The 21,569-nt window shown below is 54.2% G+C and overlaps 2 protein-coding genes across 2 annotated transcripts; one reads left to right on the top strand and one right to left on the bottom strand.

Moving 5' to 3' along the window:
* Positions 1-260: 260 nt before the first annotated feature.
* Positions 261-9,993, top strand: SMTNL1 (smoothelin like 1). Its single transcript, XM_045185664.3, has 8 exons — positions 261-447; positions 3,433-4,157; positions 4,407-4,539; positions 4,642-4,693; positions 5,738-5,896; positions 6,080-6,194; positions 6,344-6,495; positions 9,849-9,993. The coding sequence occupies exons 2-8, from the start codon at positions 3,435-3,437 to the stop codon at positions 9,991-9,993; spliced, it is 1,479 nt and encodes a 492-aa protein (XP_045041599.2). The 5' UTR covers positions 261-447; positions 3,433-3,434.
* On the bottom strand, positions 9,836-20,487 carry UBE2L6 (ubiquitin conjugating enzyme E2 L6). The gene is made up of 4 exons (XM_053924387.2): positions 20,366-20,487; positions 17,205-17,300; positions 13,044-13,230; positions 9,836-12,181 (listed from the first exon to the last, which is right to left on the bottom strand). The coding sequence occupies exons 1-4, from the start codon at positions 20,390-20,392 to the stop codon at positions 12,030-12,032; spliced, it is 462 nt and encodes a 153-aa protein (XP_053780362.1). The 5' UTR covers positions 20,393-20,487; the 3' UTR covers positions 9,836-12,029.
* Positions 20,488-21,569: the final 1,082 nt, after the last annotated feature.

Raw genomic sequence — 21,569 nt, 5'->3', positions numbered from 1 at the left:
AGGGGGCGGGGCAAAGGAGGCCTAGCCTGGGCTCTGGATGAACAGGGCAGGCCAGAGGGCTGGTGACCATCCAAATGGGCCTACAGATGGTTTTCCAGGTCACCAGGGCCAGGCAAGTACACTGGGAAGCAAGGCGACCACAGGATGCATACTACTGGGGTCAGAGTAGGAGGGACCTGCTGTGATTGAAAGGGGCCACCTGTCAGATCTCCATGGGAAATCTGAGCCTCCCAGGCAAGGGGAAAGTGTTGTACCAACATGCAGTAAACAATACTCTTCAGAGACCCAAGGCTCTTGAAATGGGGGTGGGGTGGAAGGAGAGAGGAAGGTGGAGGGGGGGCAAGGACAGAATTGCTGGGGGCTAGAGGCCTCTGGCTGCCCAGGAGTGAGGCCACTCTTCTAGAAGAAGGAGACAGCTCTCAAGCCCCCCAGGCAGAAGCCCCACAGGTAAGAGATGCCCTGGGTCCCTTTCTAAGGGCCCCCCTCCATCTGACAACCCCTCTCCCACCTTCCAAGGATGGGAACCTCCACGCAGGACCCTAGAGTTGGAGAAATCCAGGCTTCTTTCTAATTTTCACTACCACTGTGTCAACTCTCCTTAGATACCAGAGCTCAGGGACTCAGCCTCTGGGAGGCTGGGCAACCTGAGATTATCTACAGACAAGCCTGCAGGTGGCCATCCATGCGGGGCCTGGTGGGGCAGAGAGGCTCACCAGTTCAGTTGGGTGGGGAGGCAGATTATCTAAGCAGTTAAGTGGCCTCTCCAAAGGCTGGTCCCTGGCTGGGATGGGGGATGGTGGAAGCCTCAAGAGCACTGGAAGGCAGATGGGGTGACAGTGGGTCTGGAGGTATCAGCAGACCCATCAAATGTCGCCTACACAATTTGGGGCTTGGACCTGGGCTCCTGGGAGGAGAGAGGAGCTGTCTGCAGTGCTGCTTCAGACACAAACCCAGGATGGTGTGAAAGCTTCTGGAGGAGGAAGGAGGAAGGAAGGAAAGTGGAGAGGAAGGAGGGAAAGAGACAGGGCTGAACTCCTCAGCCATGCCTGACTGTCCTCCCCCACCAGTGGGGGCCCCTTCCTCTGGGCTGGAGCCTTTGGAAAGGCACTGGCTGAGGACCTGGTGGGAGCAGCATCCTTGACACAGGCTCCGGGCTGGCTGTCAGGAGCCTTGGGTTCTACGTACGGTTTGGACATGTCATTGTCCTATGACTTTAGTGAAGGAACTTCAACGCCCCCAGTTTCAAGTTTTTAATGTGTCCAATGGGAACAATCACACAGGTTTCCAAGGGTTAAAGAGTGGGGGACAAGCAAGCAAGGTAAAGCGAGGCATTATGCGAGCTGTGAGCCGCTCTGGAGACCATACTGCTGGGGGTGGGAGGTGTTGCCCTGGTTTCTGAGCATTCTGAGTTTCCTCACTCCTTGTCTGTTTACCACACGCCTGGAGGGTGGAAAGCTGAGGTGTGTGTGTGTGCTTGTGTGTGTGTACCGTTATGCTTCCCCTCCACCCCGCTAAGTGTGTCGACAAAGGGAAAATGGTTGCAGCCCTTTGCTGTGTCTTAGCCAATGGCTCTGACACTTGATGTTTAAAAAAGGCTTGTTATCAACCTACCAGCGTTCAGTTCTCTGTGCCTTGTCTCTCCACCTGAACGCTCTCCTGGCTGGGTCAGGGCTCTAGTCTGGCACAAGGCTGCACAGAGGCCAACCTGCACCGAATGAGCTGCTGTGCACTGAGCATTCCCTCCGCGCCAGGCGGGCCTCAAACTGCTTCCTATGCAGTGGCTTCCCTAACCCTCCACCATCCCTACACGGTGAGACCTACTTTTACCTCCAAAAATCAAAGCACCGGGAAGGCGGGTAGCTTGCTCAAGGTCACACACAAGAAGTACACAGTGGGAGCTGGGATCCCATCACAGGAAGACTCCTGAATTAATGACTTTCACCACTACTGTACACCACCTTCCAAACAAGACTGCAGGGCAGGAAGGAGCGTGTGGGTCGTTCAGACCAGCGTCGGCCATACATTCTTCTGCTAAACATGGCATTACTCCAGGGGGTGGCAGCGGCTCCTCAGGAAAAACAGCAAAAAAGAAAGCAAAAAACTCCATGGTCAAAGAGATGGGGATTGGGAAAACTGAGTTAAATAAGGCTAAGCAATGTTAAACTCTCTTTACTTGGAGTATCCAAGTGCTAATGAAGTTGTATATTTCTTTTTTATTTATTTACTTTTAGAGAGCGGGGAAGAGAGGGAGAAAAAGAGGGAGAGAATCATCTGTGTGAGAGAGAAACATCAATCGGTTGCTTCTTGCACATGCCCCGAATCCAGGGGCACGGACTCCAGGGGCGCCAGGACCCTGGTCTGGAGGCAGGAAAACCCGGGAACAGAGCCCTGGCCCTTTTCTGCCTGTCTTCCTGCCTCTGTCCCAATTTCCCAGGTGCCCTGGGTACTATCACCCAGAACGCGGCCCTGTGAAGGGCAGGAGGTATTTTTAGCCAGTGACAGGGGAGTCTATTTTTCTTGCTGCCTGAGTCATGCCCTGAACCCTATTTGGGGACTGTTTTCTTGGTAAACAGACCCCCACGAAGGGCAGGGAGATGAAGGATCTGGCCCTGCACCCCTCCCCCCCACATCCACCTGTCATTGTAGATCCCAGAGTATATACAGTACTTGACTAGGAAACCCCAACCTCCTCACCGACCCCAGGCAGCTGGAGGATCAGGTTTCCCTGCAGAGATTAGAGAGAGTAGTCTCCACTGTCCACTGAAGGAAGCTCCTCCATGCCCAGGCCCACCTTTTGTGAGCTGGTAGAGGCCCAGAGAGCAGCTGGCCCAGGGATTCCCCGCTCTCAGGCATTTCCACTCCACCTCTGTGATTCAGCTTCCTCTGTACTGTCTGCATTCCGCTTTCCTGAATGTCTTCCTCTGAATTAACTTATTTTTCAATTCAATAGACGTTTCTTTTTAAGTTATATTAGAGATGGAAACTGTGGCGACAAAACAGTATTATTAAATTTTGTCTACGTGCCCCTGCCTGCTTTGGGCTCTGTGCCTGAGGCTAGCTATCCCCACCATGTTCCAGAATGCTAGTACAGAATCGTAACCACTCCACAGCTTAACCAAAAAGAGACAAAAATCACCAAAAAGGTATTATGTGACCTAACGTTCATTAAAGCCCAAGACACAACCTGCAGAGGGCGGGTAGGTGAACACCACCCAGCATCAAGGCAGAGGCGCCCACCCCCCACCTCTGGCGAAGCAGCGCTCTGCCCCTCCCTCACACCCCAGGGAAGTGGGTGCTCCAGTCACCTGTCCAAGTAGGAAGGGCCCAGGACCGAACCCCAGACCCCCAGACTCTGGGCCCCGCTGTCTGAGGGCGGGCCTTCACCTCATTCAGGAGGGGGCATGACCAGGCCTGCTTGTCTTCTCTTCCCAGAGATGGAGCAGAAGGAAGGGAAGCCCTCTGAGGATGGGACCACTGTCTCCCCAGCCACAGGGGCCCCGGGGACGCCGGCAGGTGAAGCCTCGGCAGAGGTGGAGGCCAAAGGCACCACGGAGAGCTCCTTCACAGAGGGGCCTCCGGCTGAGGCAGGGAGGCAGGAAGGAGCCCCAGCAGAGGATGGCGTTTCAGCAAAACTCCAGGGGGAAGCCAGTGGCTTGGATGAGGTCAAAGTGGAGTCCAAAGTGGAGGCTGAACTTTCAAAGGAGGGTGGTGGGAAGGAAGAAACCAAAGAGGCTCCTCAGGAGATGACTGATGGGAAAGAAGAGACCAAATCTGAACCCAAGGAGGCGGAAGGAAAAGGAGAGATGGAGGTGGCCTCTGAGAAGCAGAAGGCTGAGGAGAAAGCAGCCAAGCCCGAATCCGGGGAGAAAGCCAAAGTGGGGAATGAGGCCAAGGCTGAGCTGCAGCAGGCCACTGGGGCTGGAGCTGGGGAGGCCGCTGGGGCGCAGGGGGCTGGGGCTGGGGCTGGAGCCGAAGAGGCTGCTGGGGCGCAGGAGGCCACGACGGCCTCTCAGGAGAACGACAAGACAGGGGAGCCTGAGGCTGAAGCCCCGGGGAAAGCCAGTGCCCCAGAGGCCGAGTTGGACTCTGAGAAGAAGGCTGCCCTGGGAGACGAGGCCAAGGCTGCACCACAGGAGAGTGACATGAAGGAGGAGGTGGTGAGTGAGGCAGAGGAGAGGAGGGAGGAGGCCCCATCAATGTTCTGGAGTCCCCTGCCCCCTGGGGAAGCAAGACCCCTCCGCTTTATTTCCTGGGAAAAGTCCAGTCTTCCTCCCACAGATATCAAGAGCCAGGGTGGGGGCTGCTGCACTCCCCCTCCCAGGCTGTCTTCCAGATCATTCTGAAGTCCTCACAAAGCCTTGGGCAGGTGCCTGTGTGACTGTGAGCTCAGATCCTGTTGGTTCCAGGACTCAGGTGGTCCCAGTGAAGAGCAGGACCAGGGTGTGGACAGAGAGTCAGAGGAAGGGGCAGGGGTGACTCCCAGCTCCCCCGAGGAGTGGCCTGAGAGCCCCACAGAGGAGGGTCAAGGCCTCAGCCCAGGTGAGTGAGAGCCAGGAGCCCAGGGGCTGCTGTAGGGGCTCCCCTGAGGGGTGTGCAGTCACAATAGTCCCCCACTTCCCTCCCCCTGCTCCTTTCCTGCAGATGGGTTGGGCCAAGACACTACAGCTTCAGAGGAGACCAGCCCCTCAGCCAGGTAATATCCTACCCTGGGGCCCTGGCTCCCATTCCCCCTAACACCTGCTCCCTTCAAAGCCTACCCTCACCTGATCTCAGGAATCCCAGGATTCCTGGCATTCAGCCCCTTCCCAAGGCAGAGCCCAGGAAACTGAAGGAGCCAGATCTTGGAGCCAAGGGAGCATGTAGCTCACCTGGTCCACCTCCCTCCCTCCATCACTGGCCTCTCAGCATCCCTGACAGGTCTTATAGAGGCCCTTGTCTTGCTACACAGTATGTTTCCATGGTGCCAGCACCATCCACAGAGCATGAACAGAAAGCCTGAGTTTGGACAACAACTCTGCCTCTTACCAGCTGTGTGACCTTGGCCATGTCATTTCACCCCCCCTCATCTGTGAAGCAGGTGCTGTAACTATAGCTCCCTCGTAGGATGATTGTGAGGCCGAGATGTGCTGTGTGTAAAGCACTAAGCACAGTGCCTGGTGCCCTGCGGGTGCTGGATGAAACGAGAGCCTTATTCTTGCCACTGCCCAACTTTAGTCCTTAGAAACACCTTCCTTTCCTTCGACCGAGATGCACCTGTGTGTTACTTTCTTGGAGAAGGGTAACCAAATACTCGCTGAGCACTCAGGCATTTATGTGCCAGGCTCAGCGGGGTGCTCTACATTTCCCGCCTCCCTCAAGCCTTAGAGCCGTCTTGTCAGGTAGGTGTATTCCTGCCCCCATTTTACAGAGGAGGAAGCTGAGGCTCAGAGAAGTAACATGACAGGTGCCAAGATCACACAGCAAATAAGAGGCAAAGCCAGGATTCAAACTCAGGTCAGACCTCAGGCTTGCCCACATCCCTCCAGACCACCGGCTCCCCAAGTTAGACTGAGCCTCATTATTCCTTCCAGCCCCTCCCAGTGCTGGGCACAGCAGACATGCCTGCCGGGAGAGTAGGCGCTCTGACTGTGCATGCCTTCAGACTGCAGGGGCCCAACCCCCAGCCAGCCCCACCCCTCCCTGTGCCCTGTACGGGCTGGTCCCAGGCACTCACTGGTCTCTGAACCTTTCCACCTAGTGAGTCTTCACCCAGCGAGGTGCCCCAGAGTCCCACGGAGCCCCCTCCCTCACAGGAGAAGAAGAAGGAGAAGCTACCGGAACGCAGGGCGTCAGCCCCTGCCCGGCCCCGGGGGGTCCACGCACAGAACCGCAAAGCCATCGTGGACAAGTTTGGCGGGTAGGATGCAGGCGCGAAGCCGCGAGGCTAGGCTTTCCAGGGACCGTGTGTCTGCGGGAGGGAGGCCTGAGTGGGGTGGGATCAGCCCAGGGCCAGGCGGGAGGGCTGACACAAGGGCTGAGGCTCCCCTCTGATGGGACCCTTGGTGGCATCCCACCTCTCTGGTCTGGTCTTCTGCCACAGGGCAGCCTCGGGCCCCACGGCTCTGTTCCGGAACACTAAGGCTGCCGGGGCAGCCATCGGCAGCGTCAAGAGCATGCTCTTGGAGTGGTGTCGCGCCATGACGAGAAACTACGAGGTGGGCAGGGGGCAGGGACCCTTCCAGGGGCAGCCGTGCGGGGGAGGGTCTGAGTGGCGCAAAGCTTAGAGGGTGGGAGGCTCACGCGGGCCAAGTCCAGCCCCGCGGCCAGAGGCTCACCGAGGCTGCCCCTTCCCACTGGCCCGCAGCATGTGGACATTCAGAATTTCTCGTCAAGCTGGAGCAGCGGCATGGCCTTCTGCGCCCTCATCCACAAGTTCTTCCCAGATGCCTTTGACTATGCCGAGCTGGACCCCGCAAAGCGCCGGCACAACTTCACCTTGGCCTTCTCCACCGCAGAGTAAGCTGTAGCCAGGACAACAGAGCCACAGGGGGTCAGGGCTCAGGTCCCAAAGGTGAAGGCGGCACCCACAGGGGTCACAGAATGTGTGGCCACAGGTTGGCGTAGCCAACAGACAGTTTGTGACGGCCAGGAACGATTTCAGGACAAAGCAGTGGGTGAATCGGCCAAATCCCCGCATGTGCTTGGCTTACACTCCAGAGGGAGAGAGATCATCAGCACACACCTGTACCAACTATCACACCAGGGGACAGGCGCCAGGAAGATGATGCCAATACCTGCAGGGTGAGGGACAGAGCAGAGGAGGGTTGGTCTGCTGTTCTGGACAGGGTGGTGCGGGGACTTGGGGTTGGTTTCTGACTCGGCCACTTGTTGGCTGTGTGACCTTGGACAGGCTTCTGTGCCTGCCTGAGCCTCCATATTCCAATCTTTAAAATGGGCATGAGGTTTCCTCTTTGGCAAGGCTATTGTGAGAATTAAGTAAATAACCAAGTAAAGCCCCTACAACAGTGCCTAACCTGCAGAAAAAACTTCAAAAAAGTCTTAGCTGCTGTGCCTGTATTTTAATGAATGATATCACAACTGTTCATTATTATTCACTTTGGAACCTGGAGGTTTTATTGCTGAGACTCACTCAGCTGGAGGGGGGCGGTGGGATGGAGAAATGGGTGGTACTAGAAAGGCAGGAGGGGTGTGAGGAACAGTGTGGCCCAAGGAAGAACCTGAGAGGCAAGGATGTGACTGCTGGGTGGGGGAACGGGAGGCCCTCCCTCCACCAAAGCATGAAAACCCGCCTCAGCCAGACACCTTGATCGCTACCCACCAAGCCTGAAAGCCTGAATCCCTCTGGCCTTCCAGCTCCCGAAGAGCTCGTGCCAGGAGCGCCTGTTCTCTCTGGCCCCAGGGAGAGGCTTCTGAGCCACCTGGTGGAGAATTGGCCATGAGGGCAATTCTGGGAGCATTTCTAGAGCCTTGGACAGAGAAGTAGTCACTGGGGATGTTAGCGGCACTTGGCCTGGGAGGCTGAGCCCTCTGGTCCTGTCCAGGCCTAGCCACCAGCTTGTAGGGAAGCCTGGGACAACCTTCCCCTCTCTGGGCCTGCGTGTACCCATTGGCAATAGGGAGGATTGGGTATTGATTTGTGCTTTTCAAATGGGTGGGGTTTTTCCGCCCAGCAGATTCCTCAAACAAAATATTAAATCAACGTCCAACATATAAAACAGATTAAAGGGGGATCTTTTTAGGTTGGGGGGATCCCCGGAGCTTAGCACCCAGCTTCCCCTCTCGAGTTGGTCCCTGAAGCACGTCTGCGGGCCTCAGGGCACCCAGAGTGGCATTTGAAAACCACCAGATGATGCTCCGGAAGATGCCTTCCAGTTTCACGTCAGCCTGCCAGGGAAGGGGTGAGTGCCCTGAGTGGGGCTCAGGAGCACCTCTGAGGATGATGACAAGCCACACGGACTGAGGGTGATTAGCGTTCTGCCAAGCGCTTTCCTTGGCTCATCCCGTTTAACTCTCGCAGCAACCCCAGAGTGTGGACACAGGTAGAGATGGTCTGTGACACCCGAGGGTCACACGGGAGGGCTGTGGCGGACCTGGGATCTGCAAGTGAACCCCTAGTAAGGACTGGGAGCTCCAAGTGAACATCAGAAGGACGTGCCACTCTGCCCTGACCAGATGTCCCTGGCCTGTGGGGTGTGGGCCGTTGTCCTCCGCCAAGCCAGGCTGAGCCACAGGAAGGCGGGAGGACTCCAGCGATAATGACAGGCTGACAGGAGGCATCAGACAGCAGTGAAAAGCAGAGGATTCGGTGGGGACCATGGGGCTGGAGGGTGGAGAATAAGGTTACAGTTTGAATCCTGCCTCCTTCCTCCTTAGCTCTGTCACCCTCAGCAGCTGACTTAACCACCCTCATGGGTTAGGGTGAAGAGTAAGTGTGCCAAGTAAGGTTATCGCCCCGTTCTAGAACTCTCCTCTGATTCCTGTGGAGTCCTAGGATGACAGAGGGGAGCCGCCAGTGCCGGCGCCCCCAGTGGGCTAGATCCGCTGTGCTTCTAGAGGAGCCTGGCCCCCTCTCCTGCGCAGGCGTGCCGGACCGACACCCAGAGCCGAGGTCACTGCACTGGAGCCTGTCCCATTCTTCATATCCTCTAGTCTGTGCTCCTCCCCCGGTACCCAGGCCAATCTCACTTGGGTTTGGGGCCAGTTGTCTCAGCCCCAGGAGAGGATTTCCACTGGGACCCTGGTTTCTCCTCTTGCCAGCACCTGGGGCGGTTTGGCAGGCTGGGGCTGCTGAGGCCTGGCTGCAGGGCAAGGATGCCAGAGGCGCCTGGCCGGCCTGGGGTTGAGTCCCAGCTATGTCACTCACTTTGACCTTGGGCAAATCACCAAAATGCTCTGAGCCTCCAGTTCCTCTTCTGCTGGTTGAGGATGGCAGGGGCAGGGGAGTATAAATGAGATCATTTAAGGGGGAAACACTCGATAAGCACTTGGCACCCAGTGGCAAGTCCCCAACAATGGGTAGCTCGGATCATCAGCCTTAGCAAAGCCAGGAGTGGCATGTTGTCCTGCAGAGCAGCTGGGAAGCTAGAAAAAGAGGACCTGCTGCTGCCTCCCTGCCGCTCCTCAAACACAGCAAGCACACCTGCCTTGGGGCCTTTGCACGTACTATTTCTGCTGCCTGGAATCCTCTTCCCCAGATATGTGCATGATTCACTCTCTTTGAGAGACCTCCTTCCTGGGGCACCCTTTTTAAATTACTGCTAACACAGGAAGGTACCCTGCCTCCCTCCTCTGCCTTATTGTCCTCCACAGCGCCTCTCGCCATCTGACAGACCATCTCTTTCACTGCTGTCCATCTTCTGCCACGAGAACGTCAGTGACATGGGAGCAGGGAAGCCTGGGTTTCACTCAGTGCTGAGTTCCCTCAGTAAATACACAGAGGCTGAATGAAAACGGAGACGGTGCAGCCATAAGCCAACACTCTGGCTAGGACTGCGGTTCTGTCCTTCAACTCTTGCTGAGGGGCCTGGCCTTCCAGAGGACAGATACAAGAGGAGCACATGGGAGGGGTGGGTTAAGGTGGAACTAGAGAGAGACCAAAGGGGCCTGCTCCATGTGGCGCCACAATGCAATGAAATCGTGGGCTTTGCAATCAGCCCACGCCAAGTGTGAGTTCTGACTCTGTCAGGGCCTCAGTTTCCTCGTCTGTGCAATGGGATAGTTGGCCTAGATGACCTCCCATCTCCAACACACACAATTTGTCCTCGCAGGGCTGCCCCCACCCCTTCTCCCAACTCCCACGTTCTTCACCTCGGCTCTGCTCCTCACCCCGCCCCACCTCTGCCTCTCAGGAAACTGGCCGACTGTGCGCAGCTGCTGGAGGTAGATGACATGGTGCGGCTGGCTGTGCCCGACTCCAAGTGCGTCTACACCTACATCCAAGAGTTGTATCGCAGCCTCGTGCAGAAGGGACTGGTGAAGACCAAGAAGAAATGAGGAGCTGACTGACCCCGTGGGCAGAGGGGGCCAGGGTGCCCAGCTGACCAGCCACGGCCCCAAGGCTCCCTTCTACTCCAGAGACAAGAGAGCCGGGCCCTGGGCAAAGGCAGGTGGCATCAGTCTTAACTGCACTGAAAGTACTTTTGCAAAATGCTGTCTGGCTGCTTCCCTCGCCCACCCAAGAACCTCTTACTCTGGGATAATAAACCGCAGCTGCCAGGACTCCTCACCTGGCATTTCCTCACCCGACACAATCTTTTCTACAGCATGAAAGGCATCTGGGAAAGGTCAATGGCCTGGGTCCCACCACTAACCAGCTGTGTGACCTTAGGCAGTGAGTTAACCTCTCTGAACCTGTTTACCATCTGATTGTGATAAAAGGAGTTCATACCTCATGGAGATGCTGTGAGCATTAAATGAACTAATGAAATGAGCAAAGAGCCTTGCCTGGTACCTGTCACATACATGTTCAATAAGCGTTGGCCAAAAGTAAAGACAAATCTTACATTTTGAGCCATTGGTGGCATTGTTCTCAATTCTATTCCCTCTTTCCACACTCCTCCCAGGTTAGAGACCCCAGGGCAGGGGCTGGAGTAGAAGATGCTTTAGAAATCTCACCTGAACTTGACTCAAAGATAACCCCCATTCTGTCTCTCACAAGTAGGTGGGCCCTGACCAGTGTGGCTCAGATGGTTGGGTGTCACCCCACAAAGCGAAAGGCCACCTGGTTAGGGTCGATTCACATGCCTGGGTTGCGGGTTCAGTCTCTGGTCAGGGCGTGTACAAAAGGCCACCAATGACAGATGCTCCTCTCATCGATGTTTCTCTCCCTCTCTTTCTCCCTGCTTCTCCTCTCTAAATAAATACATAAATGAATACGTAAGTGCAGGTGGATTCCCAGTGGCTTGGAACCACTGTCCCCAGAAAGTCCTGCCTTCGGGTGGACGCAGGTGTGGCTTGTTTTGGTTGTCCGTTGCCCACTACTGAGCTGATGATGATGTCCTGCTGACAATCCCATCTGGCTTTATCAGCCGTTTGGAGAATGTTGTGCTGATAAGAACAGCCCAGGAAAAACACAAAACCAAAAACCAGCCAACGCTGCACTGAGGCAGGAGGTGGCCTGGCGGTCCACTGCTGGCCCTGTGCCTCCAGTGCCTCACCTATAAAATGGGGACATTACCCCTGTGGAGCTGTTGACGGCCCCTCTGGCCAGGATGGCCTCCTCCCCCGCGGCCCCACAATGCCTGGGGTTACCTGAGGCTGGAGGCCATCAGTTCATGGGAAGCTGGGTCACACCTTTATCAGATGGCAGCTAAATTCCCAGGCTCCTCTCCTGCAACGAAACTACTCCATCCCGTCCACGAACACTCAGCCAGACTCCACAGCTCATCTGTGACTTTAATGGCTGGACAAACACATGATTTCCGTGACTCCCCTGGACTGGAAGCTGGAGGGGCCACTGCTCCCCGCCTGAGGCCCGACCCCCAGGGAGGGGAACCTAATGAGATTGCAAGTGGTTTGGAAACCCAGTAGTCAGATTTCTGGCATGGAGATTAGATTCCTCACTTAGTGATGCATCCGTGGAAAAGAAAAGGTTTAACACCAAAATCTACGCATGTTTATCAACAACCTAGTTGATTTCAATCATGTAATCAACGAATCACCCAATGGCAAGTGACTCCCTCCATGTGCCCTGCCTCCCAGCCCTGCCCCCCACTCCCCCTTGGCCCCCAGGGGGATTCTGGTTGGCTGCTGGGCTCATTCCCTGTGAGCTGGCCTGGAAGGTGGCATCTAAGGCAGAGCAACTAGTAAGACCAGGATGCCCACGTCAGAGAACCCTGGAGAGCTGGCCTGTGATTCTGCAAACCTAAAATGCCCGGCTCTGGGGCAGAGAAAGGGAGCGGGAAACACCTGTGGCCAGGTGAACCTGGAACTGGGTCCACACATACCACACACCACACACACAACTAATGACTAACAACCTATGGAGGAAAAAACAAACAGTAAAACAGCAGGGAACGGGCCACCAAGGGTTAGGAGGGCCGGTGCTCTCCAAACTTGAGGGTGTGCTCTTCGGCGCTCCTGTAGAACAGCTCCGGGTCCTGCGTTAGCAGGTCAGCAAGCTGCAGGCGCATGGGCTCACTCAGATCCGGTTTGTTCACCAGGATGTTGAGGGCCTCCAGGACTGGGGAGAGAGGCCAGGTCAGGACATCAGGACGGAGAGAGGAGAGAAAATCCGGGGAAGGGGGCGATGACTGCCTAGTCCCAGATCCCCCTGAAACACTATGTGCACTGCTTGGGGGATCCCCAAGGAGGTTCCATCAGCCACAGGCAGTTACCTAAATTTAAATTAATTAAAATTAACTAAAATTAGGAACTTAGTTCCTCAGTCGCATTTTAAGTGCTCAACAGCCACACGTGGCTAGGGACTGACTATGGGACGGGGCAGGACATCCACACAACACTCCCACCACAGCACAGGGTCCTGCTGGCCAGCACTGCGCTTGTCAGCCAATCCCGCTCCGCATCCCGGCGCTGCCATCCGCCAGCTGCGGGCGGGTAGGCAAGTGCTTTGCCCCTGTCTCTCAGTGTGCTCAGCTACTGAATGGGGCGAACGCGAGCACCATCTGGTGGGGTTGCTCGGGGGACTAAATGAGGTTGGGGGGTGAAGCCATAGGGGCTTAATTGATAAGGATTCTCGTCACTGGGCCAATCCCCTCAAAGGTCATTTAGGGCGCAGAGCGCTGAGAAGGAGCGGAGAGACGTCACCAAGGCACATGCACGCAGCAGCGGCCTTCTTTTCGAAGCCCTGCCCCCAACAGCCCGGCTGCTTCTCTCTCCCTCTCCCAACTCACGTGCTGACACACCTGCCCAGGTGTGGGACCAGAGGCAGGAGCAGGTGTCTCAGGGCGCATCCCTCCTATCTGATGCCCCGACTCTGCTGAGACCCATACATTTTATCTCCTCTCTTTCAACCTTTTCTAATTCCAAATCAGCCCTGTAACCCCTCCCGCATAGGCCCCTTGCTGCAGGCACGCCCCGCCCACCTTGGTAGGCCTTGGTGTAGGGCTTCCAGTGCTGGTTGCTGGTGATGGGTAGGCACACCCGACCTTCGGGGTCCACGTTGGGGTGGTAGATTGGGGTTGTGAATGTCACCGTGGGAGGCCTTAACGGATACTCCCTGGGGAAGTTGATGCGCAGGTTGAAGGCCTTCAGGTTGTAGGGTGGCGTCTCCTGTACAGGAAAAGAGGTGAAGCTCTGTTCCGAGGCAGGGCTGCCCTGAAAAGATGTTTTTCTCCTGCAGACTTGGTCTGGTTTCCCCCTTTCCTGCCCCGACCCCAGGGTCCCAGGCATTCTCTACTCCACACCTACATTCATGGATGAGTGGGAGACAGGAATCACAGAAAGAACTAGGGGGAGGGAGGAGCCCCAAAAGTCTGATCCTGGCTTTTGCTGTGTAACCTGGGCCAGGGCCTCCCATCTCTAGGCCTCAGTTTCCTCATTTGAAAAATGGGTAAAATTTGACTAGATGAGCTCCAACAACCACCTCAGCTTTTTTTTTTTTTATTGGTAGTTAACTTTTTCCCAGTTTTATTGAGAAATAATTGAATCACTGTATAAGGTTAAGGTGTACAGCATGCTGGTTGGATTTACACACACTGCGAAATAATTACCGTAACAGGTTCAGCTAACACACATCTTCTCATATAGATACAAGGAAAAGAAGAAAAAAGAAAACGTGTTTTCTCCTTGTGATGAGAACTGTACTCCCGTAAAAACCTTCTGTACATCACACAGCAGTGTTAACTCCAGACATCACGTTGTACGTTCCATCCCTGGGACTTATTTCTACCTTATAACTGGACATTTGCACCTTTTGACCACCTTCCTTCGTGTCCCGCTCCCTCCACCTTCTGCCTCCGGTAACTCAAGTCTGATCTCTTCTCCAGGGAGTTTGGGGGTTTTTTTGTTTTTTGTTTTTAGATTCCTCCTGTAACTGAGATCACACACTATTTGTCTTTCCCCGTCTGCCTTCAGGCCCATCCACGGAAGAGGAGAAGGACACGTATCGGGACACCCTCTGTTAGCAAACACAGGAGAACACCATGACTGCGGGAGAGGAAATGGGGGGAGTGAGGAAACCGTAAGAACTCAGGGTGCTGGGGATGTAAACTAGGGAAACCACTGCAGGAAACTGTAGGGAGGTTCCTCAAACGGTCGAGCAGAACTACCACATGACCTAGCGATTCCACCTCCGGGCATACACTCAAAAGAGTTGGAAGCAGGGACTCAAACAGGTATTCATTTGCACACCCACACTCACAGCAGCATGATTCACAATAGCAAATGGTTGAAACAACCCATCCATTGGTGAATGAATGCACAAGCAACATGGGACATGGGCACACAATGGGATGTTATTCATCTTTAAAAAGGGAGGAAATTCTGGCCCTGGCTGGTGAGGCTCAGTAGATTGAGCACCGGCCTGCAAACTGAAGGGTCACCAGTTCAATTCCCAGTCAGGGCACATGCCTGGGTTGTGGGCCAGGTCCCCAGTTTGGGGGCACTTGAGAGGCAATCACACATTGATGTTTATCTCCCTCTCTTTCTTCTTCCCATCCCCTCTCTAAAAATAAATAAAATCTTTAAGAAAAAACAAAAAGGAAGGAAATTCTGACAATGCCACGCGATGGACGAACTCTGAAGACATTATGCTAAGTGAAATAAGCTGGACAAAAAAAGAACACATTTTCAATGATCCCACTTTTGTGAGGTACCCAGAATAGTCACATGCCTGGACATGAATTGGAAAACTAGTTACCAAGGACCAGAGGGAAGAAGGAACGGGGAGTGAGTGTTTCACGGTGCAGAGTTTGGGGAGATGAGAGAGTTCAGGAGAGGCACGGCGGTGATGGCCGCACAAGAATGTGAACGCGCTCGTGCCACTGAGCCGAACACATAGACATGATTAGGATGGTAAATACTGTTATGTGTATTTACCATGATTTAAGAATGCAGAGTCTGAGGGCCCAAGGGCTGGAGGCTGCTAGGACCCAGCAGGAAACCCCCCAGAGTCTGAGCAACCTAAAGGCTGGCCCGAGCGCCCACTCTGTGCTGCCCTGCGCAGAGGGCATGACGCACACTGGCCCGTGCAGCTGAGTGTAGGGGTCACATGGGCTTTGGAACCATGCTGCCTGGGTGTGAATCTTGGCTCTGCTACTCATTGGCTGTGTGGCCTTAGGTAAGTAACTTAACCTCTCTGTGCTTCCATATGGGAATACTACTACTTCTTCACAGGGCTTATGTGAGGATTAAATGAGTTAATTCATGCTAAGGGCTTAGGGCAGGGCCTGGCACAGGGCAAGCACTACGTATGTGTCAGCTATGAGCATAAGTATTATGAAAACTCATGACTGTCAGCACCTCCATCCCCAGGTGAGGAAACTCCAGTTCAATGGGTGTAAGTAACCTGCCCAGGGCCACAGTGGCAGTGCTGGGATGGGAACCCAGTGCTGTCGACTCTACGTCTCCACACGTAAACACTACTCTACACCCCAAGACAGAGGAACCCCAGAGCTCGGGCGGCCCCAGCACAGAGCTGGTGCCCCGGTCCAGGCTGGTGCCAAGCTCCAGACCTTTTGAGAACCTTAGTGAGAGAGCAGACAGGGCAGAGACCCCCAGAACGACATACGTACTTATGAAGCAGAGTCAAGGCTTTAAGAGAGCTCCCCTTCCTTAGCAAAAGGCGTAACCAAAGCCATAGTGGTCCTGGGTGTGTCTGAAGACAGAGGCAGGGCAACTACTGGGCAGATGGAATGTGTCAGCTTTTATGTTCTTGATAACAAGATGGGGCTGGGACCTGGCAGACAGAGACAAGGCCAAGGGTGAGGCCTCACGGAAGGCTAAATGACTTTGGCATCTTATCTGTGAACTTCAAAATCTGAACAACACTACTGCAATATAATTAATGGACATTTTTGTGTCCATTATCCTTGACCCCTTCAGGATATTGGATGAAATGTGCTTCAAGTTGACAACCTTTTACCGACGCCTCTTGTGTACAAGACGTCAGCTTCACTGACGGCCTTGCTACAACAAACGTCTGCAGGAGTTTGAGGTCGACTTTGAGGTCGTCGTGAATTGGGAAACTACCCCCCACCAACCGTGGGAAACAGGAAGTTTACCCCTATCCGCTGACAAAGGTCCCAGAAATCCTTTTTTTTAAAGATTTTATTTATTTATTTTTAGAGAGAGGGGAAGGGAGGGAGAAAGAGAGGAAGAGAAACATCAGCTTGAGAGAGAAACATTGATCTGTTGCCTCTTGTCCACCAGGGACTGACCCCCAAAACCCAGGCATGTGCCCTGACCAGGAACCAAACTGGCGACTTTTCACCCTGTGGGACGTGTCCAACCGAGGGAACCATACCAGTTATAGATTTTTTTTAAAAAAAAGATAAAATCTCACCATTTACAACAGCATGGATGAGCTAGAAGGTATTATGCTAAGTGAAATAAGGCAGAGAAAGACAAATACCATATGATCTCACTTGTATGTGGAATCTAAAGAATAAAACAAAATTGAAACAGACTCATAGATACAGAGAACAGACTGAGGGTCGTCTGGGAGGAAGAGGTTGGGGAGCAGGTGAAAACGGTGAAGAGACTGAGAAGTACAGATGGGTAGTCACTGAACAGTCACGGGGAGGTAAAGTACAGCGTAGGGAGCACAGTCAAGGATATTGTAATGACTGTGTGTGGTGCCAGGTGGGTGCCGGAAATACCAGGGGGGCCCTTTGTAAAGTATTTGATCTTCTAATCTAACCACCATGCTGTACACCTGAAAATAATACAAAATAATATTGCATGTAAACTGTCACTGAAAAATATAATTAATAAATAGATAAATTTTAAAAACAAATTTAGCTACAAAAAAAAGATTTTTTTTTCTTTTCTGGATGCTGTTTGCTGAAATTTCTGTGGTGGGCTTGGTAGCCACTGGTTTGAGGAAGGGGTCTCCTCTTAAGTCCAAAATTCTTTTAGCTTCTTCTGCCTCAAACTCAGACACAATCAATACAGAGAGAGACCCCCACCACCACCACATGAGAAAGACAGTAAAAAAGGACAGTAAGGCAGGGAAAATTCTTGCCCAGACCTACCCATCCCCGCCCAGGACCCTGGCCTAAGTCACCCATCCCAGGGACACTCACGGGCAGGAGGAGTGCATGCCACACCAGGACGTTGGTGTCTTCACTGGACAGGTTCCGCAGGTACCAGGGAAGATTCTTCTGAAGATCCTCCAGCTCCTGAGGCACAGAGTGAGGGGCAGTGGGCCTAGGCTTCCCTACTCCAGCTGCCTCCCCAGCCCCAGCACAAGCTGCCCTAAGTCCCAAAGGTGGAGCCCCCATTTACTGAGCACTCGGCATGTGTCAGGCCTGGTGCTTGGTGCTTTAAGTGACTTATCAGGTTATTAGCCTCACACAGCGCTGTCAGTGCTAGGTGAAGGGAAGATGAAGGTCACTGCTTCCAGGTGTTACAACTTGGGAGTCAGCTCTCTTAGGAGTCTTTTGTCCTGAAAGTATCCTCTAGTTCTCTTTCTAGAAAGTCACAAGGCCCTAACACCCTGCCCCCCTCCCTCCATAGCATCCACTGAGGGTCCAGCATCACGGTGCGTCCCCACAGGGCTCATGGCAACAGAGACACCCCCTGTGCCTGTCAGACCCTCCGCCCCAGGGCGAGGGAAGGGAGATGGCTCGGACAGACCACGGCAAAGCAGAAGTCCATACAACAAGCAGAGAAACCAGCGGACGGGAGGGACTCACCTTCCCAGAAACAGCCCAATCACCTGGACATCACTGAATTCTCCCAACAGCCCTTTCCAGAGCATCCTCTATTAACACCTGGCCAAGACAGCCCTCAAGAACTTCACTGGAGCAATGGAGGAACTGAGGGTGTGACCATGTAGCCAATGTGTGGAGACATAGTGGGGAAGGAGACGAGGGCACAGCAGGAAGGCTTCACGGAAGGTGACATTGAGCTGGGCCATGCAGAATAAAAGGAGCCCTCCCTGCAGAGAAGGGGAGCGGCCCCAAGGCAGAGGGCCCAGTCAGAGCAAATGTGTACAGTGTGTCTCATGCAAAGTTAGTAGTTACTCCAGGAAAAGCGTCCTGTGGTTGAATGCATTGGGAAACACTAGGCTAAACAGATTTCTCTATGGCAGGACTTCCCAAGTCTTTATTTAATATGCTACTGCGTGCCGTGAATCTCCAGGTGAGCCCACAGCATGCAGTACTTCTCAAGTGTATTTGATCAAGGAACCTCTCCCTTTTGGGGTCCATCCTGTGGGACAACAGATGTTTTTTTGGTAGGAGGGATGATTTAAAGATTCAAAGACATTCAAGGGCAGGTCATATCCTCTAGAATGCAGAATGGGTATAACCTCTGGTTCTATACTAAGGGCAACTTTACCCGCACCCCATCACCAGGAGACACTTGGCGAGGTCTACAACCAATTTTGGTTGTCGCAAATGGAGATGCTACTGGCATTTAGTGGGTAGAGGCCAGGGATGCTCATAAACATCCTACAAAAAATTATCTGGCCCAAAATGTCAATGGTGACAAAGTTGAGAGACCCTAGTGTAAGCAGAGAGAAAGTTTCCCACAGCCTGTGCACGGTTGGGGAGGGGTCCCCTAATACTGTGGACCACCGGAACTTTACCTCCCCCCAATATATAAGCATAATACCCCTGCTCCCCATTCAGCACATACTCCGTCTCTATTCATGCCAACAAACTGCTTTGCCCAGAGTCTATGACCCTCACTTATCTGGGAAGCATCTGCTACTCCAAGTTCTAGTTCCAATATTACCTATGACTCTGGCAGCAATGACTGTCAAGGGTGAATGGAGAAGCTGTGGCACGGACATTTCCTGCCTTACTACAGCTGGGCACACTTGGACTTTATCTGCTATAGGTGAGTTCTGCCAAAGCTTTCCCCAGGCCTGAGACTGCGGAAACCCAAGCAAAGACACACAGCTCTTTTCTAAGGAATCACCTGACTCAGAGGAACCGAAAATGAAAGTAGAGAGGTCACTGAAGGAACCTGCAGGTGAGAACCCCATCCACTTGGACTCAAATCCCGCCCCTTCACTCCCTACTGGGTGACCCTGACAGCTGGGTGGTCCCCTTTGAGCCTCAATTTCCTTGGCTGTAAAATGGGGGTCTATGACTTCGCTCACAGGGTTCTGAGAGAATTAGATGAAATAACTAATGTAAACTGTTTGGCACTTAATGGTGCCAGCGGGGTCAATACCAAATAACAGCTCCTTGCTCCTTCCCACTTGGCTGGAAAGACCCTCTGACCTGTTTTACTGTGAGCCTCCAATTCTGGGCTGCGTCTACCTCAGGTGTCCCAATGTGGGACCATCTTCCTCTCAGAAGCTGAAGGTAGCAGGCACCCCCTGTCATCCCTCTCAAGCTTGTCCCCCGACTTTGCAAATTGGAGGGGCACTCTCAGAGAGTCAGAGTGGGGGAGGGGATGTCAGACTCACTTCCCCAGGATTGCTCTTCCTTCCCCATCTATCTCCTGGTTCCACCTCAGTCCTGAAAACACCCTGGGTTTTCCCTCCTCCGGGGACGGGGCGGGGGCGGAGAATCCTCCGCTCACCGTCCTTCCAGACCTCATTTCAAGTTGTGTCCCTGATTGGAAAGAAAGCTGAGAGAGGGCAGGATTTTTGCTCATCTCTGAACAGGAGGTAGTACATAGTAGGCATTCAACATTTGTACAACGAATGAATGCATGCCATCTACTCCAGGATACCTTCTAGGTCCGCCTTGGCATCTTTTTCTCCCCAGAATTCCCAAGGAACATTGCTCCCGACTCCTACTCAGCACCCCAGACTTCTCGGTATTCTCGGTAATGTAGGTGCCAAATTAGAGGGCGGGTCCCGGGCTATTCCAAGGCAAGGACCTTGTCTTGGTTATATCTCTGTTCATAGCCCACCCCACCCCACCTGGGTCCTGGAGCCCTTCAGCACCTGAGACGCAAGCAACTGTTATCACAAGTTCCTGGCAGGTGAAGGGAAACTGAAACCACTTGGAGGAAGCTGGCTCATCCCCATCTTCATTACTGCTCAGGGAGCCAGCGACACCTCCGCCTGATATGCCACTAGACACCCCCAAAACTCCAGCTCTGGCCCCCCTCGCAGACCCACTCTTCCACTGGGAGAGGGAGGAGATAAGAGGGTTTGGCCAGCCCCGGAACCCGGACAAACAAATGCGCTCGGAGACCCCGGGGAAGGATGGAGGGAGGAGGAGCTGGGGAGGGCGAGGGGAGCCTTGAGAAAGGGGTCGATCTACAGACAGTTGTTTACCTTCGCCGCCCGCTTGCTCGCTGTCATCTCGGACCAAGTGTGGGCTCCCGCGACTCCAGCGACGTGTACACCCGCCGGCAGCCCCGCCCCCAAGACCCCACCCCCCGGAAGCCCCGCCGCGTGCGCGCGGGGGCTGAGCGAACCTGCTCCCTCTTTCTCCGCTAACAAGGTGGAGCCGCGGTGGGCAGGAGATAACTGGGCCCAGCCGGATCTCTGGCGCGGTGGGCTCGGATCCCCGGAACTCGCGCTTTTTGTCGGGCTCGCAGCGTGGCCGGACCCGGCGTCCCGCTGGGGGGCGCCGTGCACCAGGCGGCGAGCGCTCGGGGGTGCGGCGCTGGTATCCGCCCATCTGGGTTCTGGTTCCACTCACACAGTCGCCAGAGGCCGCGCCCCGACTCCTCCGTCTCTCGCCTCCCCAAACACACACTCGTCTAAGTCTTTACAGGATGTTGGCTCTACAAACGCAGCTCCCGACAGATGGCTTGGCGGTCTCCACCCTCAAACCGCCGCGGAGAGCTCCCCCAGCCAACTCCCGGGGCCCCTTGGACAAGTCATTTCCCGTACCCCACCTCTAAAAATGGGTGGGGGACGATGTAGACTACGTGCCCTCCAAGGGCCCCTCCTCTTGGCAGTTTGTGCGGTCCAGCCTTCAGTGGCATTTTGCAGGGTCGTTTATCCCAGGCGACTGCTGGATGGTGAACAGCACCGCGAGGGGGCGCTGTTGGACTCATCCGCTCTTGCTTTGGGGTTTGGGTCCTTTACTAGGTTTAATATTTAGTAAGCGCCTACTATGTGCTAATTGGGAAAACAGTTGGGTGGGAGCAGCCCCACGACGGACTTCAGGAGCCTCCCTTATTTCACCATCGGTCCTTTACAACCTGCAGGGGCACAAGGGCAGAGACCCCTTCCCCCAGCCAGGATCTGAGGCCAGGACCTCAGAAAGAGCAGCCCCTGAGCACCTACCAACATTCGCGGAAGAATGTCCTGGTAATAATGAGACTCCTGGGAGAACAGAACCCGTCTTCCTCACCCCCGCCGCTTTCGGTACAGATGAGATATCAGCATGTTTTGAGCCCCTATTTTGAGTTTCGTGCTCACTACCTCATGTAGTTTTTATCTAAGTGTCGTGGAACCTGGAACCGAATGACTTCTCTGCTCAGATGTGCGATGTATTTGCAGAACGATTAGTTCTGTTTAATTCAAG

The sequence above is a fragment of the Desmodus rotundus genome, chromosome 5 (genome assembly GCF_022682495.2).
Source record: "Desmodus rotundus isolate HL8 chromosome 5, HLdesRot8A.1, whole genome shotgun sequence".
NCBI classification, from domain to species: domain Eukaryota; kingdom Metazoa; phylum Chordata; class Mammalia; order Chiroptera; family Phyllostomidae; genus Desmodus; species Desmodus rotundus.
The sequence above is the reverse complement of the archived record's forward strand: the minus strand, read 5'-3'. Positions and strand labels throughout refer to the sequence as shown.

Bases quoted from the DNA above. Each gene is read 5' to 3' on its own strand.
- SMTNL1 (XM_045185664.3), top strand. From the start codon at position 3,435: ATGGAGCAGAAGGAAGGGAAGCCCTCTGAGGATGGGACCACTGTCTCC. The intron at 4,540-4,641 runs GTGAGTGAGAGC...CCTTTCCTGCAG, and splicing joins GGGTCAAGGCCTCAGCCCAG to ATGGGTTGGGCCAAGACACT. The intron at 6,195-6,343 runs GTGGGCAGGGGG...ACTGGCCCGCAG, and splicing joins CCATGACGAGAAACTACGAG to CATGTGGACATTCAGAATTT.
- UBE2L6 (XM_053924387.2), bottom strand. From the start codon at position 20,392: ATGACAGCGAGCAAGCGGGCGGCGAAG. The intron at 17,301-20,365 runs GTAAACAACTGT...TCTGTGCCTCAG, and splicing joins CGAGCAAGCGGGCGGCGAAG to GAGCTGGAGGATCTTCAGAA. The intron at 12,182-13,043 runs GTGGGCGGGGCG...CTCTCTCCCCAG, and splicing joins CTACACCAAGGCCTACCAAG to TCCTGGAGGCCCTCAACATC.